General features: G+C 48.1%; 1 protein-coding gene across 1 annotated transcript; it reads right to left on the reverse strand.

Moving 5' to 3' along the window:
* Positions 1–626: 626 nt before the first annotated feature.
* LOC123114049 (pectin acetylesterase 3) lies at positions 627–5,293 on the reverse strand. Its single transcript, XM_044535406.1, has 10 exons — positions 5,077–5,293; positions 4,714–4,926; positions 2,723–2,805; positions 2,515–2,644; positions 2,134–2,422; positions 1,927–2,041; positions 1,652–1,729; positions 1,457–1,562; positions 1,168–1,316; positions 627–1,080 (listed from the first exon to the last, which is right to left on the reverse strand). Exons 2-10 carry the CDS (start codon positions 4,838–4,840, stop codon positions 979–981), a joined length of 1,179 nt encoding a protein of 392 aa, XP_044391341.1. The 5' UTR covers positions 4,841–4,926; positions 5,077–5,293; the 3' UTR covers positions 627–978.
* Positions 5,294–17,496: the final 12,203 nt, after the last annotated feature.

The raw sequence follows: 17,496 nt of genomic DNA on the forward strand, positions 1-17,496 counted from the left end.
AATTCCCTTTCGACAGCAACTTTTTTTATTCGCCGGTTCTAGCATTTTTTTCCCCTGCCGATAGTAGCTTTTGCGAATGATGGTTCCAACTTCTGTTTTTCTAATCCCAACATACGTGGTCACGGGTTCCAGCAAATGTGACTGCCGTTTTCAACAAATCGTCTTGCTGGTTGCAACATTTGTATTCGCCGGTTCTAGCGAATGCGACTGGTGGTTCCAACATCTCGGTGTTGTATCACTTTTTGGGTTAGACAGGAACGAAGCCGTGTTGTAATCGACGGTGGCAAACGAGAGAGGGCGCTACACGCTGGTGCTACCAGGGCCACCATCGACGATGAACGCGGCCGCTGGGCCTCGCGAAGGAGCACCTGATGGAGTAGGGCATGCCGGGCGTGGTGACTCCACCTTTTTTCCCCTGCGTTTGTCCATGTGATGGGGGGGGGGGGGGGGCTGAATAGGGGTGTGAGGTTAGAGACGGAGAGAGGGTTGGGGTTGCTAGCGCTGAACGGATCCGACGGCTGGAAGATGCCAAATTGGACGCACAGGGTCCGACCGGGCCAAAGTTTGGCCTGTCGACAAACGCCTAGTACCCACCATTTATATTTGCAAGCACGGCAATTTCCTGATAAGAAAATAAAGAGAGTCGGATTTGTCATATGCTTGCCAACTAAATTTGCCATCCTGGGCAAACATAATTGGCCATGAAAAACATTTGATTTGACATGCTTAAAAATCGGACGGTCGCTGGATATTCGGGTCCTCTGTATAATGTAACTAGAGCCAGCTCATTGGATGTAATTACTCAATCTTGATAGTAATTTTTTGCAGGGTGTGCTTGAGCTCATCTGCTGGTACAGTGATTAGTTCACCTGCTACCTTGATATGCATATTTGTCTCCTCCGCAACGTGTTGACAGAAAAAGTACACGCAACAAAATAGTACTCCAAGAGACGCTAAGAGCAATGAAATCAGCTGTTCTCATATGTCATTGTGGCATGTGTGGTCGCAGGGGTAGGGGCAATCGATGGCCCTCACTTCAGCGCGGCCAAAGTACCAGTCGCTCACAGATTTCGCGATACTCTGTGCACGTAAGAACAAGACACAAATGAACCAATGATGATGAAGTATATCACCCACTTCAAAATCCATTTGGTAGCCAGTAGATACCTTATTGTGAATCGTAGGAGAGCCATATGCATTCCAAGTAGCCGGGACCTTGGACTGGCCGTGCGTGAAGCACGAGTTTATGAAGAACCCATTGCCCTTGGAGCGGGAGAAGGCGCCTTGCACAATTCCCACCATCTGTTCCCTGAAAGCTGCACCCATAGGTATAGATTGATACACGCGACACCCCAATCTCAGATCATTGCTTGATCATCATATATATGCAATAATACAAATATCATAATTTAGTGTGCTGCTAATTAAATTAATCTATAGATAGATGTATGTATACCTTGCAAGACTTTCATCTGGGATGCGTTGCAGGCTAGACGATTGGACTTGCAGGCTCGCCAGGCGCCGCCGTGGTCGGCTACGTCCGGGGCCAGGCTTTCATGGATCTGAATTACAATTACTCTTTATTGTCAACACAGACAAAAGAGAAACTATGCTGAGATGATATCAGGTCAAATATACCACAGCTTCCTACCTGCCATGTATCGTAGGCTGCATTCAGCAGGAAGATCGGGGTTTTTATGCTGCCGATTATGTTCTGCGGGAAGAAGCACTGCATGCATGTATACATGAGATATGGTAGGGGTCAGTTGAGTTCTGCTTGATGGGTTAATCACATACTAGAAGTCAACAACTACTCCCTCCGTCCTAAAATATAAGAACGTTTTTGCGTTCTTAAATTATGGGACGGAGGTAGTAGCATGGAACAGATGAAATGAGCTCTGCATATAGTGTATTCACGTTACGCACCGAGGTGGCGTCGAGATGGCCGGTGCAACTCCTCGGCAGGGTCTGCGCCGCCCCATGCGTGGCCACGACGCCTCCGAAGTAGGATTTCAAGGTATGGCCACCGGCGACGTCGACGCTGCGTGCATGCATGCATTCAGAACAATGATATATAGATCGATGCACAGTGGATGGATGAGCTATGCTTGGATGCATGTGTGTGTAACGTACGCGTCGAGGAAGAGCCCTGCGTCGGCGAGGCACTTGACGGTGGTGCTCCGGCCGGCGAAGAAGGCGCCGAACTGGTCGCAGTGCAGTATCGCCGACAGGCCCCCGGCGGAGCCGCCCGCCAGCAGCACCTGGTCCGCCGAGTTCATCCCAATGGAGAGGAGGTGCTGGATGGCGGCGTTAAATATGCGCTGGCCCCGGAAGTAGACCCTCGAGCCCGCGTCGTAGCCTTCGCCGGCGAAGGACGCGCCGTCGCAGTAGCGGATCATCACCCGGTTCCAGCTGTAGAAATCTAACGTGTACACACTCATGCAAGCGTTAGTAAATCCAACGTCGACGCATACCGCATAAGTACGTATTTATGAGCCATATGTATGTACGGACCAGGGTTCTCGGCGGGGCTGGAGCTCAGGATGCCATGGAACTCCAGCTGCCTCTCCATGAGATTCGAAGACCCGAGGCGGCTCCCCTTGCGGTACATGCACGCCGTCACGCTCTCGCACCATCCGCCTCCCTGCATTCGTGCAGTATGTTCCATGGATTTGGTAAAATGTATCACATGAACTGAAGAAATAGTTCTGTATAGATGTACCTCTAGGTTGACGATCCAGCTATTCTTTCCTGCGCCGGAGCCCGGATCCATGTGGTAAGCCGGCGGCGTACCATCCATGCACACTGCACATCATTTTTCATAAATGGTGTCGTCACATACATGGGGTCTGCTTCAGTACACCCTTATCCCAATAAATTTCCACATGATCCTATATACCCAAATAATGCATCCTCACTGTCTCTAATGTCTTAACATGCACACATGCCATCTTATTAAAGACACACCACATGCATGAGAAAAAGTTTTTCATTATTAGTTGATCACATGCACACATCTCACCTAACCTCGTATGCCATCTCATCAAAGGTCCACTCAACATGCATGGGGATTTTTTTTCCATTATATCATGCCTCTTATATTCAAAATATTTTTCGACTACACAATAATCAGATACAGAATATAATATGCATCGATCACTGCAGCAACGAGCGGGGTATTCTCTGGTTAGATTAGGTTAGTTAGTACATGAATGTTGTACCTATACTTTAGGTTTATGGCTCATATGTATAATCTTGATTCGGGCTATCTATTTGTACAACAGTTAATGATCTGGTTAAATTTTAACTTGCCCATCATGCCTCTATCTTGAAGATGTATGTTTTAATCTTCACTATTGATTCGGCCGGGGGGGGGGGGGGGGTGTTATTAGGGATATGGATACTAGATGCATCCATAGGTACATTGCATGTTTTCTCCATTTTACCTGAGGTATCGATTCAACAGATCGGCATCCCACGTTCAGAGAATAATTAAATAGCCTAACAAGAAATCGACTAAGTTAGATAATCACCGGATTAATCAAAATCGTGAAAGCCATTGAACACATGACACAAGTCGTGGTTACGAATATGTACCACTCAAGAGTCGTAAGAACCAGGGAACTCCACTAAAAAAAGGAATCAAAGAATATTGCAAGAATGCTAGTAAGTAGGATCTGATATCATCAATCATCATAATAAAACTATTGAATTTGCATGATAATCACCAATTTTATATGAATATTAGTACAAACTGTTTGTAATATTGCAAGAGAGCTATGTGATATTATCAAGCAACATAATAATTGCCTAATTAGTGTTGAATTAGCAGGATGTAATAGGGAATATTATGGTAGTTAGTGTGCATTTAAGACCGGATTTGTAAGGATCCAACAAATTCGTGACCAAAGATATTGAATTTGCAGTACAGTTGGATACTATTCAATTCCGTTAGTTGTACCATCCATTTCATTGTTGATGTGATGGCATACCAAAGGTTCAATTGAACACTATTTCGTAAGATATGATTTTATATGGTAAGCCAATAAGACGTGGACTATTAGGGGCCGTTCTCAAGAAAAATCGGTGGGAAAAAGATTGACAACCCAGAAACAGGGAGGTGGGAGGGAGGATGGAAAAAAAGATGGACAACAATAACATTAAGTATTTTCCTTAAATAATATATATAAGAGAGATAGATACAAACATAGAGTGGAGAAACCAACTGAAACGCTTGAATTTCAATTTGGTGAATTTTTTGCAAATCAAAAGGGTTGAAAGTAGATTTTCCGTCTAACGTATGAAAATCGAGAAGGTTGGGTCTGCGGTGCTGGTTTTCGCCTGATTTCCCTTCTGGTTAGCTCTTGTCACACTTGCTTGAAAAAAGAGTCATATCTGAATACTTGCTGCTTTTTTGTCCTTGTGTTTGAGGCGAGCATCACTAGACGTACATGTGAATTTTGAAACAACCAGACATACGTGTTATGGCACTTACTAGTCCCTGGGCCAGCAAATACGGCTTCTAGGGGACAATCATAACTGAATTGTGGGGATTCACTTTGAATGGATATAGAAATTGCAATGAATTACAAAACCCTTCCAAACTTATGGGGGGGGGGGGGGGGTGCCTTGTGGTTGGAAAACTGGACAACAGATCGAAAGCGTTTTAAAGGTTGATTAAAAATTGGCATAAACACATGTACATGTACATACCGGCTCCCTTGTCGACGGCGGATGTGATGAGGGTGATAGGCACCGCCGGTACGCCCGGCGCCGCCGCGAGGACCAAAACCACAAGAGAAAGCGCCCAAAGCTTGGTCATCCCAATCTTCTCCCCCATCTTCCAAGTTCAACAATGGAGATGGATACTCACGGCTCTCTCCCTGGCTCCAAGAAATATATATGCCAGCCGAATCGATGATTGAGCTGTTACAGGAATATATATATTGATTGATGGTCCTCAAATCAAATAGTACCAAATAAAGGAACTAAATTGGTACTAGTAAATAAGAATAAATAAAAGGTAGGTATTAAATGCGGGGACCGGATTCTTGCATGTATCCAATCCATACATGCCTATATGCTGGTCCAGCTGAAGGAAAATGGCATGGTACACCGCCTGCAGGGGGCCTAGCTACAACTTTGCTTACATTTCCTTCCACACGTGCCAATTCGCCAGCACAAAATTTCAAGAAGTAGAGTTTCGAGATATATGGCTCGTACGAGAAAGTCAATCCCCATTCCATATGTGCCAATTTGTCAGCACGTAATTTCAAGAAGTGAAGCTTCGAGATTTATGTCTCGTACTCTGGGATCGGCGTGCAATACGTCTCAACTTCTCTCGGTCCGTCGCGTCCATATCCAAGCGAACCTTATCACCACGCAAGTATATCTATCCATGAGACTGGCATCACCCAGTGATGAGGACATTCTATAGTTACACCCACATCTTCTATAGTCACACGCACATGCTCAAAGTAAGAGAAAGAAAAGGACCAATCACCACCAAAGGTCTCGCGTCAACTTAGGTATTGAATACTTTCTTATCTAGGAACTGTTGGTAATAATCATGAGAATATGATGTTTTTGTGAGATTGTGCTCATGGTGTATTCGGCTGCAGATCAACAGCTGATTGCGGACAACATTAATTGTAGGCCGTCCTCCTTCCCCATTGCATATCGGGGATGCCTTTGTCAAATTTTAGGATTCCAATCCCGGACTTTGTCCCTCTTACGGGGTGGCTTGCGTCCAAAATGGAGCTGTGGCCTGGGAGATTCACCTTCAAAGGGAGTAAATTTGTGTTTATCGACACTTGTCTCTCTATCCTCCCCATGTATATGACGGGTTGTATATTTTGTCGGAAGGGGTGCATAGCTCCTTCGAAGAGGATCTATCACGTTTCTTTGGGCAGGAGGTCCAAGGGCACCAAGAATACCATATGGTCAAGTGGTTGGACCTATCGGGTTTCTTTGGGCAGGAGGTCCAAGGGCACCAGAAATACCATATGGTCAAGTGGTCTAGGTATTCTCGCGTCCTACCACATGAATGTGGTCTTTATGCTGAGATGGATTTGGAGGATCCTCAGGGACGATGCTCTTGGCAAACCTTCTGTTGCCTCCTTGGAATTTCCGAAGTTATCCGGTCGGAATTTGCGAAACAACAATAGAGAGTGTGCCACTGCTGAAGAGTTTCCTTCACAACCTTCAAATGTTCTTTGGTAGGACTGTCCGAGTCATTTGAAAGTTGTCTCTTTTATTCACATTGGAGCCTCTGAGTTGATCACTCCAGAGCTTCTGAGTTGTATAACAGTCAGATTTCTTATCGCTCATATTTACACCCCCATATATCCCACATGTTCACTCGAAACAAACCCCACTCCCATCATCAGTTCTCAAAGAAAACTCCACCTCCTTTTTTTGAAATAAAACAAAACTTTATTCATTAGAAATAACCAATACATCGTTTTGTGAGGATGAGTACAATTTCATTGATAGGCTCCTCGAACCAATCTGAAGTTAAAGAAAATCTAGCTAATCTAGCAAGTTCATGTGCTCCTCTATTTGCCTCTCTATTACAATGTTCGGATCTAGTCATGATAAAATCACATGCGTAGTGGAAGCAGTCATCGAAAATTGCCGCTGCCGCACCCGTTGACTGTCCTCCATCCTGCATGGTCTCAATCATCTCTAGATTATCTGAGTTGATGATTAGGTGATTGCACCCTGCCCTTTGCGCTAGTGTTAGTCCAAATTTGAGGGCTAAAGCTTCTGCCATCAGAACATCCACGCAATGGTCAATCTTTCCATTTTCTCCTGCAATAAACCTACCTTTGTTGTCTCACAAAACCGCCCCCATCGTACCCTTCAGCATGTCATGGTCAAAAGAGGCGTCAACATTGAGTTTCACGAAACCCCTACGGGACAATGCCAACCCCCCTTTTTCATGGACGCCTTTGAAGATGATGCATTTATAAAATTGTATGTGAGGGCTATGATCCCCATTAATATCTGAGTTGCATTCTGAGTTGTTTCCTTGTGCACTAATTTCCTTCTCCCCCACCATAGATACCAAGCTGAAATAGCTATCATTTCTCGTACATTTTAGTACCCCATAATACGCAAATCTTGATCTGGAAGAATTAAAAGGTATTCCAGTATCGCCTCTCTAGCACGATCAACATCACAAGCTCTATCAATAATCTCATCTATTCCTAGCCTCTTCCAAACCTCCTTTGCTTTAGTACATAGGAAAAGCATGTGCTTCGTGTCTTATACACCCTGAGAGCAAGTAGGACAAAGGGGCGAGACCTTCATGTGTCTATTAGCAAGAGTTGCCCGGCATGGGAGAGTGCCATGTAACGTACGCCATATAATTTTTTTTACTTTTGCCGGACAGGATAATTTCCATATCTCACACCAAATAGGGATAGGTGTGGTTCGCCCCATCCCGTTAGAGTGTTTTAGTTTACTGCCGTACTGATCATTCCACTCCACGGAAATAAGTAGACCGTACCGAGAACATACCATTTTTTGTATAACTCCAAGCAATGAAATCTGACATATTATGTTGCGAAAGAGGGATTTTAAGAATTCATTTAGCGTCAATGGGCCACATAGTTTGTCTAATCAGGTCCTCATCCCAAATATTGGAAACAGGGTCAATCAGATCAACTACTCTTGATAACAATTGTCCCTTCCTAGGAGTCACAATCTTCCTAGTGGCACAATTTGGGATCCATGCATCTTCCCAAATGTTGATGTTATGTCCATTTCCCACTCGCCAAATATAGCCGCGTTTCAGAGTAGTAATGTCTGCCATAATGCTTTGCCAGGTGAAGGAATCACCATGCTTTGGCTTGGAATTCAGCAAATCGCCATCAGGGTAGTACTTGGCCCTTAGAATAGTGGCACACAAGGAATCGGGATTATCAAGGAGACGCCATGCCTGTTTGGCCAGCAGAGCCAGGTTAAAACAGTGGATATCATGGGATCCCATTCCTCCTTGGGTTTTTGGTACACACAATTTCCACCAGGCCATCCAGTGCATCCTCCTCTGGTTCTCCTCGTCTCCCCACCAGAAATGTGCTATCGCGTCAATGATTCCTTTACAAATTTTTTTAGGAATTTTAAAGACCGACATTGCATATGTAGGTATGGCTTGGATCACAGCCTTGAGAAGGATCTCCTTCCCCCCGGCAAATAGTAGTTTTTCCTTCCAACCACTAATTTTCTTAACAATACGTTCAATCAGATATTTAAAGCAGTCTGTTTTATCAACGCCCACATTTGCTGGCAAGCCCAAGTATTTGTCATTCAGGGCCTCCGTCATTATATTGAGCGCTGTACACAAGTGTTCCCTGACCTCTACCTTTGTATTGGGGCTAAAGAAAATACTAGACGTTTTCACGCTTACCAGCTGTCCCGACGCCGCACAATATAAATCTAGTGCTGATTTCAGGGCCGCCGCATTATGATGGTTGGCTTTCATCAAGATCAATGAGTCATCCGCAAAGAGAAGATTAGTTACTGGTGGGGCGTCTCTACAGACTTTAACTCCTGATATGTTCCCGTTCTCCTCAGCATGCGAGAGCAAGGCATTCAACCCTTCTGTGCACAACAGGAATAGGTAAGGTGATAGCGGGTCCCCCCTGTCTCAACCTTCTAGTAGGCTTAAAACTCTCACATTCCTCTGCATTTATCCTTGCTTTGTATTCTACTGTTGTGACGCATTGCATAATCAAATTAACCCACTCTCGACGGAAACCCAATTTCAGCATAATCTCCTTCAGAAAAGCCCACTCGACTCTATCGTAGGTTTTGTGCATGTCAAGTTTTATAGCACACAAGGCCTCTCTACCCTCTCTTTTATTCTTGATTGTGTGAAAACATTCATAGGCCACTAAAATATTATCAGTTATCGATCTACCTGGTACAAAAGCACTCTGTGTTGGACTAATAATTTCTAGTAGAAGGATCTTCAATCGAGAGGCCACCATTTTTGCAATTATTTTGTATACCACATTACATAAGCTGATCGGCCTAAATTGGGATACCTTTTCTGGTGTGTTAATCTTCGGAATCATCACAATTGCAGTATCATTCCAACCATCCGGGATAGTACATGTGTTGATTGCTTTCAGAACCTCCTCAATTAGGTCTTCCCCTAGCATGGGCCAAAACCTTTTATAGAAGATAGCGTGGAGTCCATCTGGTCCTGGAGCTTTCAAGTCCCCAATATCAAATAAAGCCTTGCGGACATCTTGTGCGGTATAAGGAGCAAGTAGAGCATTGTTCATTTTGTTTGACACTCTCTCACGCACAAGTGATAAAACTTCTTGATTCGGATGCCACCTCCTTGTGATGAGCTCAGAAGGCTTTCTACTCCAACCATCCAAGCCATTCCTTTGAGATCTAATACATCTTGCTTTCGACTCCTACTTCCCCAATTAAAAAGACAAAGCTGGAGAGAGTCTGGGTGTTGGGGAATATTCCCCACAGGATGACCCGGCATGGAGGAAATGACCCGGCCTAGAGCACTCCGGCTCATGGGTCACTTTGTCCTGCTGGATCAACACAGGTGACAGGACCCAGAAGCCTAGGGTGAGACTCGGCAGAGGGCCGGTTCATGGATGTGCTTGAAGGGACGGCTTGAGAAGGCCCATATGTGAAGATTCTTCTTGCTTGGGAGATAAGACAATTAGGAAGCAGAGTAGAACACGGGTTGTACTACGACCGGGAATCTATTGTAAACCTAGGGACTTGACCTATTATATAAAGGGGAGCGCCTAGGACAAGAAGACTTAAGTTGCAATCTCGCGAAAGCTAGGTTAGCGAATCCGCATCCTTGTAAGATCTCCAGCAATATCAGTCAAGCAGGAAGTAGGTCTTTACCTCCACCATGAGGGGCCGAACCTGGGTAAACTCATGTCTTTCATTCCCGATCAAACCCCATCCAAGTGACCACCTAGTTGTGATGGCCTCTAGACTTAGTCCTTTCACGAGGACATCTACCGTGACAAAACCACGACAGTGGCGACCACCTTGTTGAGTTCTTGGAGGGCGCTCTCCCAGGGATCGAGGGAAAAGCAAACAGCCGGATGATGAAGAATCGATGAGGCAAGCTCTACATTGATGATTCAGGCTGGGGCCCACTACCGGAACAGGGCACTATGCCGGCGGCCGAATGTATGCCGACGGCCACCGTCGGCCTAGTCTGCGCTATGCCGACAGCCATGGCCAGGTCATCGGCGTATCCAGGTCGTCGGGCTAGCCAGACATATGCCGACGGCAGCCGTCGGCCTAGCTGCAAGTACCCCTACAGCGGCCGTCGGCATACATGGGCCGTCAGCATAGCCGTGGGCATGGCGATCCCTCTCGTGACGGGAGACTAACGACATTCAATCTATGCCAATGGCTGAGACGGGTGGTCGTCGGCATAGATTTGCACGCCACATCATAGATCCAAAGCACACCAACCAACATCTATGCCGCCAGCTGCCGTCGGCATAGATGCCATGTCATCAATCCGCGGTGCGCCGGCCACCTAACCCTGTCGCAGCTATGCCGACGATATAGTTTTTTTTTGCATAGTTATACCCCTGCCACTACTTATATGTTTTTTATGTATTATTATTTGATTAACTTACATGTACCATGTGTAAATATAAACATACATACATTATTTATCGATTTGGTGAATTTTTTCCATAGATTATGAATATATATGTAGTTTGTATTTTTTTCGAGTACGTTAACAATGAGCCGTCATGTTCTTTTGAATATAGGTCCTTATATTTTATTAAAATCAAAAACAGATATGTGCCGACAGAAGTGTTGTGGCGGTTGCAAAATGCCTTGCACACGTCTCAGGAGTGTGACCCCCTCAAGTCCGGGGTGTACCCCCTTCACGGACGGCGTCGCCGCCGGCACGTCGAGGGGGGAAACAACCGCATCGGGTCTATACAGAGGGGATGTTGCTCCCAGTTGTTTCTATGGGCTGACCTACCACAACCAGGTGGTGTGGTGGCATGTCTGAAGAGGCATCATGCATCTCCGGGGTGTGGCCCCCCTCACAGACGGCGCTGATGCCGGCACCTGGAGAGGGGAAACAACCGCATCGAGTCTATACGAAGGGGACATTGCTCCCAATTGTTTCTGTGGGCTGACCTACCACAACCGGGTGGTGTGGTGGCATGACTGAAGAGGCGGCACACGTCTCTGTGGTGTGGCCCCCTCACGGATGGCGCCGCCTCCGGCACATAGAGGGGTGAAACGGTCGTGTCGGGTCTACACGGAGGGGATCTTGTTGTGGGTTTGGCCCGGACGTTGCCCCCAAGTGTTCGTATGGGCTGACCTAACACAGTCGGGTGGAGAGGTCTACTGTTCAAAGCCCGTTCGTGGCAAGTCAAAGGGCTATATCTCGTGGTCAAACGCTACAGGCTTAGGCGGGACGGGGGCCCTGGGGGTTAGCAATGCCAGCAGAGCGTCGCACCAGGCCCTCATACATGCCGTACGGTGTGGTGGCATGTATGAAGAGGTGGCACGCGTCCCCGGGGTGTGGCTCCCCTCACAAACAGTGCCGCCGTCGGCACCTCGAGGGGGAAATGGTCGTGTTGGGTCTACATGGAGGGGATCTTGCTGTGGGTTTGGCCTGGTCGTTGCTCCCAAGTGTTCCTATCGGCTGAGTTAACACAATCAGGTGGAGAGGTCTACTGGTCAAAGCCCGTCTGTGGCAAGTCAAAGGGCTAGATCTCGTGGTCAAACACTACAGGGTTAGGCGCGACGGGGGTCCTGGGGGTAGCAATGCCACCAGAGCATTGCATCGGGCCCTCATACATGCCGTACGGTGTGGTGACATGTCTAAAGAGGTGGAACGCGTCTACGAGGTGTGGCCCCCCTCACGGACGGCGCCGCCGCCGGCACCTGGAGAGGGGAAACAGCCGCGCCGGGTCTACACGGAGCGGATCTTGCTGTGGGTTTGGCCTGGACTTTGCTCCCAAGTGTTCGTATGGGCTGACCTAACACAACCGGGTGGAGAGCTCCACTGGTCAAAGTCCGTCCAGCGAAAGTCAAAGGGATAGATCTCGTGGTCAAATGCTACAGGGTTAGGTGGGGCCGGGGCCCTGTGGGGGTTTACGATACGGAGCCGCTGCCAAGCCCTAATCTTCCTCGGGAGGGCTGATCTGGAGTCCGTTCGGGGCTCTAGAGAGGGGAATCTGTCGCCATCGTCATCATCAACCATCCTCCATCACCAATTTCATGATGCTCACCACCGTGCGTGAGTAATCCCATCGTAGGCTTGTTGGACGGTGATGGGTTGGATGAGATTTACCATGTAATCGAGTTAGTTTTGTTAGGGTATGATCCCTAGTATCCATTATGTTCTAAGATTGATGTTGCTATGACTTTGTCATGCTTAATGCTTGTCACTAGGGCCCGAGTGCCATGATTTCATATCTGAACCTATTATGTTTTCATGAATATATGTGAGTTCTTGATCCTATCTTGCAAGTCAATAGTCACCTACTATGTGTTATGATCCGGCAACCCCGAAGTGACAATAATCGGGACCACTCCCGGTGATGACCGTAGTTTGAGGAGTTCATGTATTCACTAAGTGCTAATGCTTTGGTCCGGTACTCTATTAAAAGGAGGCCATAATATCCCTTAGTTTCCGATAGGACCCCACTGCCACGGGAGGGTAGGACAAAAGATGTCATGCAAGTTCTTTTCCATAAGTACGTATGACTATATTCAGAATACATGCCTACATTACATTGATGAACTGGAGCTAGTTATGTGGCACCCTATGTTATAACTGTTGCATGATGAATTGCATCCGACATAATTATCCATCATTGATCCATTGCCTATGAGCTTTTCACATGTTGATCTTTGCTTAGTTACTTCTCCGTTGCCACTGTTACGATTACTACAAAACTGCTACTATTACTTTTGCCACCATTACGTTACTTCCATACTACTTTGCTACTAAATACTTTCCTGCAGATATTAAGTCTTTCAGGTGTGGTTGAATTGACAACTCAACTGCTAACACTTGAGAATATTCTTTGGCTCCCCTTATGTCGAATCAATAAATTTGGGTTGAATACTCTACCCTCGAAAACTGTTGTGATCCCCTATATTTGTGGGTTATCAGCCGCCGGCACCTGGAGGGGGAAATCGGCCGTGTCGGGTCTACACGGAGGGGTTCTTGTTGTGGGTTTGCCGTGGACATTGCTCCCAAGTGTTCCTATGGGATGACCTAACACAACTGGGTGGAGAGGTCCATTGGTCAAAGCCCGTCCATGGAAATTCAAAGGGCTAGATCTCGTAGTCAAACGCTATAGGGTTAGGCCGGACGGGGGCCCTGCAGGGGTAGCAATGCCACCAGAGCGTCGCACCGGGCCCTCATACATGTCGTACAGTGTGGTGGCATGTCTGAAGAGGTGGCACACATCTCCGGAGTGTGACCCCCCTCGCGGACGGCGCCGCCGCCGGCACCTGGAGGAGGGAAGACGTTGCTCCCAAGTGTTCGTATGGGCTGACCTAACACAATCGGGTGGAGAGGTCCACTGGTCAAGGCCCGTCCGTGGAAAGTCAAAGGGCTAGATCTTGCTGTGGGGGAGAGCCCCTAGAGGAGGAGGAGGTGGGGGAGAGGCACCCGAGTCAAAAAACTCTGGGCCGTGTCCGAAATAGGGGGTCTTCTTTGATGCCCTCTTATACTGAGGCACCTTCTGAGTCTGAGGAGGAGGAGTATGTTCCTGATGGTGAGGAGGAGGAGGGCGAGGAGGAGGAGGCCTAGGAGGATGGTGAGGAGGAGGAGTGCGAGGAGTAGGGTGAGGAGGAGGAGGGCGAGGAGGGTGGTGGAGTGGAGGTTGACCCCGAGTTGTGGGGTGACTTGCCATCCGGTGCTCCAAAGGGGTGGCTGCGTGGTATTGCTGGAGTACCTATACCACTAAGGGAGTCCTGGACTAGGGGGTCCTCCGGCATCCGGGCTACGCGATATGGGCCGGACTGATGGGCCGCGAAGATACAAGATAGAAGGCCCTCCCTCGTGTTTGGATGGGACTTTCCTTTGCATGGATGGCAAGCTTGATTTTACATCTTCCTTTCTCTGTAAACTGACTCTGTACAACCCTAGGTCCCTCCGGTATCTATATAAACTGGAGGGTTTAGTCCGTAGGTGCAGAACAATCATACATGCTAGACATCTAGGGTTTAGCCATTATGATCTCGAGGTAGATCAACTCTTGTAACCCCTATACTCATCAAAGTCAATCAAGCAGTAAGTAGGGTATTACCTCCATTAAGAGGGCCCAAACCTGGGTAAAACATCGTGTCCCCTGCCTCATGTTACCTTCAATCCTTAGACGCACAGTTCGGGACCCCCTACCCGAGATCTGCCGGTTTTGACATCGACACTGTTGCTTTCATTGAGAGTTCCACTGTGCCGTCACTAGAAGGCTCGATGGCTCCATCGATCATCTACAACAATACCGCCCTGAGGGGGACTTTTCTCCCCGGCCAAATTTTTGTATTCGGCGGCTTCGCATTGCGCGCCAACTCGATTGGCCATTTGGAGCAGATCGACAGCTACGCCCCTGGTCATCAGATCAGTTTTGGAAATCTGAACTATGTCGCTGACATCCGAGGAGACTTGATCTTCCAAGGGTTCGCGGCCCCAATCACTTATCTGGCCTTAGATCAGAAGCGCACCACCAGGTCTGAAGACGGGAGTTTAAAACCCACCGGACTCTCTGCATCTATAGACCCTGGCACTGGAGAACCGGAGGGGATCGCATCATCGGCAGGCCTGGAGTCATGCCAGGCTCCCTATATCCTCATGGAGCCCGACTCGCCTTCGGACACTAACTCCAAACTCTCGAGATCTGTGTCATATGAGCTTGGCCAGGGAACTTTTGTCCCGCCCTGCTCCATGGACTCTTGCTTGCCTGTCCAAACCTCACTCTTAAGCGAGGCCCTGGACTTAATGCGATCTCTCGCCATTGCATAAGAATCACTGTCAAACTACGCCTAGCCCACACTAGGGGCTGAGAGCAGGGAATTTTACGTCCCACCCACCACCCACTTCATATCCACTGTTGAGGACTTAACCGACATGCTCGATTATGCTTCCGAAGACATCGACGGCATGGACGACGATGCCGGAGAAGAGCAAAGCCAGAACCTGCTGTTTACCGGACGCTGGACGGCCACTTCCACATATGACGTGTACATGGTGGACACACCCAAAGGTGATGAAGGCGATGGTGGGAAGGATCCAGTCGAGGACAAGCCTCCCGTGGCACCACCAAAGCGTCGACGTCAGCGGCGCTACTCGAAATCGCGTCACAAAAAAGACAGCAATACCGGCACCGGAGACAACAATACTCCGGATAACGCCGAAGACCAAGAAGCCCCTACCGAACCAACATCCGAGCATGATGATAGGGAGGATGGGAAAGTCAACCCCGATGATCCTATCGGGAACGAGGGCTCGGAGGATAGTAACTACTTACCGATCTCCGAAGAGGACGAGAGCCTCGGCGACGAAGATTTCATCATGCCAGAGGAACCTCTCGAACAAGAGCGCTTTAAGCGCCGGCTCATAGCCACTACAAGAAGCCTGAAAAAGAAGCAGCACCGGCTTCAAGCTGATCAGGATCTGCTCAATGACAGATGGACTAATGTCCTCGCAGCCGAGGAATACGACCTCGAACGCCCAACTAAGAGTTACCCGAAGCTCAAGCTGCTACTCCAATTCGACAATGAGGCCCAGAGCCTATACCGCCAATGCGTAATGTTGCCAATGGACTTGACCGACCACCACGTGGTCGAGACAGAGCGACAACTCAAGCCGAATACCAGCATGCACCACCTCGCCCTAGAGGTAGAGAGATGGCGGCTGTAGGATACACGTATGACCTACGACAGGACCTGGTCAATAGAGCCGGTCATAACAGATCAATCTATGGATCAAGGGGGCGTGCACCAGCGTGAGAAGACAGCCATCAAGCTTGGCGCGACAAGTACAACCTCACCCAGGCCAAAAACTGCATACGGACTTCATCTGAACTGCGTCATGGCGTCTCCCGATACAGAGGTGCCGCACACCCTCTATGCTTCATCGATGAGGTGATGGAGCACCAGTTCCCAGAAGGGTCTAAACCCGTGAACATTGAATCATACGATGGCACAACAGAACCCGTAGTATGGATTGAAGATTTTCTTCTCCACATCCACATGGCTCGCGGTGATGACTTACATGCCATCAAGTACCACCCTCTAAAACTTAAGGGACTAGCACAGCACTATCTGGACAGCCTCCTAGAAAACTCTATTGGTAGCTGGGAAGACTTGGAGGATGCCTTCAGAGACAACTTCCAAGGTACCTATGTTCGCCCCCTCCCCCCCCCGGCGCCGATGACTTTAGTCACATAATCCAGCAACCCGGTGAATCAGCCCGGAAGCTCTCGACCAGGTTCTTAATCAAAAAGAACCAGATTGTGGATAGTCCGGATGCTGAAGCCCTCGCGGCCATCAAACACAGTGTCCGAGATGAGTGGCTCGCCCGACACCTCGGCCAAGAGAAGCCGAAGTCCATGGCAGCCCTCACCGCACTTATGACCTGCTTTTGCACGGGAGAAGATAGCTGGCTAGCTCGTAGAAGCAATAGTACCAGCGACCCATGCACCTTTGAAGCCAGGGACAGCAATGGCAAGCCACGACGCAACAAGAACAAGATCGAAACAATAACAAAGAGATGGCGGTCAATGCCGGATTCAGTGGCCCCAAATCCAGTCAACGGAAGAAGCCATTCAAAGAAGGCAAAGATGGTCCATCCAGTTTGGATAGAATACTTGATCGACCTTGCCAGATTCATGGCACCCTGAGAGGATCGAGAAGAGGTGTCTAGAGGGGGGTGATTAGACACTAAGTGCTAAAAGTAGCAGTTTTTAGATTCTCTAAATTTAAGTGGAGTTTAGGCACAAGTTTAGCAAACACAATACATATCAAGCAAGCATGCAAGAGTATATGAGCAGCGGAAAGTAAAGCATGCAACTTGCAAGGATGTAAAGGGAAGGGTTTGGAGTGTTCAAACGCAATTTGGAGACACGGTGATTTTTGAGCCGTGGTTCAGATAGGTGGTGCTATCGTACATCCACGTTGATGGAGACTTCAACCCACGGAGGGTAACGGCTATGCGAGTCCACGGAGGGCTCCACCCAAGAAGGGTCGACAAAGAAGCAACCTTGTCTATCCCACCATGGTCGTCGCCCACGAAGGACTTGCCTCACTAGCGGTAGATCTTCACGAAGTAGGTGATCTCCTTGCCCTTACAAACTCCTTGGTTCAACTGCACAATCTTGTCGGAGGCTCCCAAGTGACACCTAGCCAATCTAGGAGACACCACTCTCCAAGAAGTAACAAATGGTGTGTTGATGATGAACTCCTTGCTCTTGTGCTTCAAATGATAGTCTCCCCAACACTCAA

Source organism: Triticum aestivum, chromosome 5B (assembly GCF_018294505.1).
Source record: "Triticum aestivum cultivar Chinese Spring chromosome 5B, IWGSC CS RefSeq v2.1, whole genome shotgun sequence".
Taxonomy (NCBI): Eukaryota; Viridiplantae; Streptophyta; class Magnoliopsida; order Poales; family Poaceae; genus Triticum; species Triticum aestivum.